Source organism: Penaeus monodon, chromosome 23, assembly GCF_015228065.2.
Source record: "Penaeus monodon isolate SGIC_2016 chromosome 23, NSTDA_Pmon_1, whole genome shotgun sequence".
NCBI classification, from domain to species: Eukaryota; Metazoa; Arthropoda; class Malacostraca; order Decapoda; family Penaeidae; genus Penaeus; species Penaeus monodon.
The window spans coordinates 31,160,060-31,160,831 of NC_051408.1; the positions used below are offsets into that span (position 1 = coordinate 31,160,060).

General features: G+C 56.9%; 1 protein-coding gene across 1 annotated transcript in view; it reads left to right on the plus strand.

Annotated features, from left to right (window-relative positions):
- Positions 1–73: 73 nt before the first annotated feature.
- The window catches only part of LOC119588211, a gene marked incomplete at its 3' end in the record, with an annotated part of 43,184 nt that continues 42,485 nt past the window's right edge, over positions 74–772 (plus strand). The window contains 2 exon segments of the mRNA XM_037936912.1: positions 74–77; positions 123–603. Of these exon segments, the coding sequence (XP_037792840.1) occupies positions 74–77; positions 123–603 (485 nt within the window).

Here is a 772-nt window from a genome sequence, read left to right on the forward strand (position 1 = left end):
AACAGTACCCCAGGGAGTGTCTGGTTCCCCCAGCACCGCGGGAGAGCCAGCCTCCTCCCCCATCGCCACCGCTATGGGCCTCCACCACCATCTGTGAGACCTTCACCTCCCCACTACTATAGCCCCCACCCCTCCCACCTGTTGTGTAAACACCTCTCCCCCAGTTAGTACCTCATCGTCCCCTCAGCATTTGGCCCCCCCGCCATTTCGCCCCCCCACACGCCGTCTCCTTGGACCCCCCCGCGCGTGGCGTCGCAAGCCCCCCGCGCCCACGATCAAAGTCCCTCAGCTGCCCAGCCTGAGCGAGAACACGCGGAGACTCCCACGAGGTCTTCGTCAGCACCTTCAGGAGTCCTTACAACGCCTCCGTCAAGTTGCACCGCTCAGAAGTCACGAAGGTGAGGAGAACGGAGAGAAAGAAGAGAGGAGGAACGAAGACGAAGAAGGAAGGGAAGCTTCTGAGGAATCCACGATAACCAGGACTTCCTCGGAGGCCGAGAGAGAATCCTTCGAGAGAGAGAAGGACGGAAGGATCAGAGAGGACGCTGCGCCCACGCCAGACCCGCCGAAGGAAGACCGGCCTGGCCAAGGACGCTCCCAAGGGTAAGCATGCGCATGTAAGGATAGATATCAAGATGAATGGGTAGACAGATAAATGGATGAATGACTAAATGATGTGATGCAGATGAAAATTTTGAGGGATTGATGTAGAATTTGCTGCAATAGACAAGAAAAGGGCATCGATGACTGAATAGACGTGTCGATAGGTGAA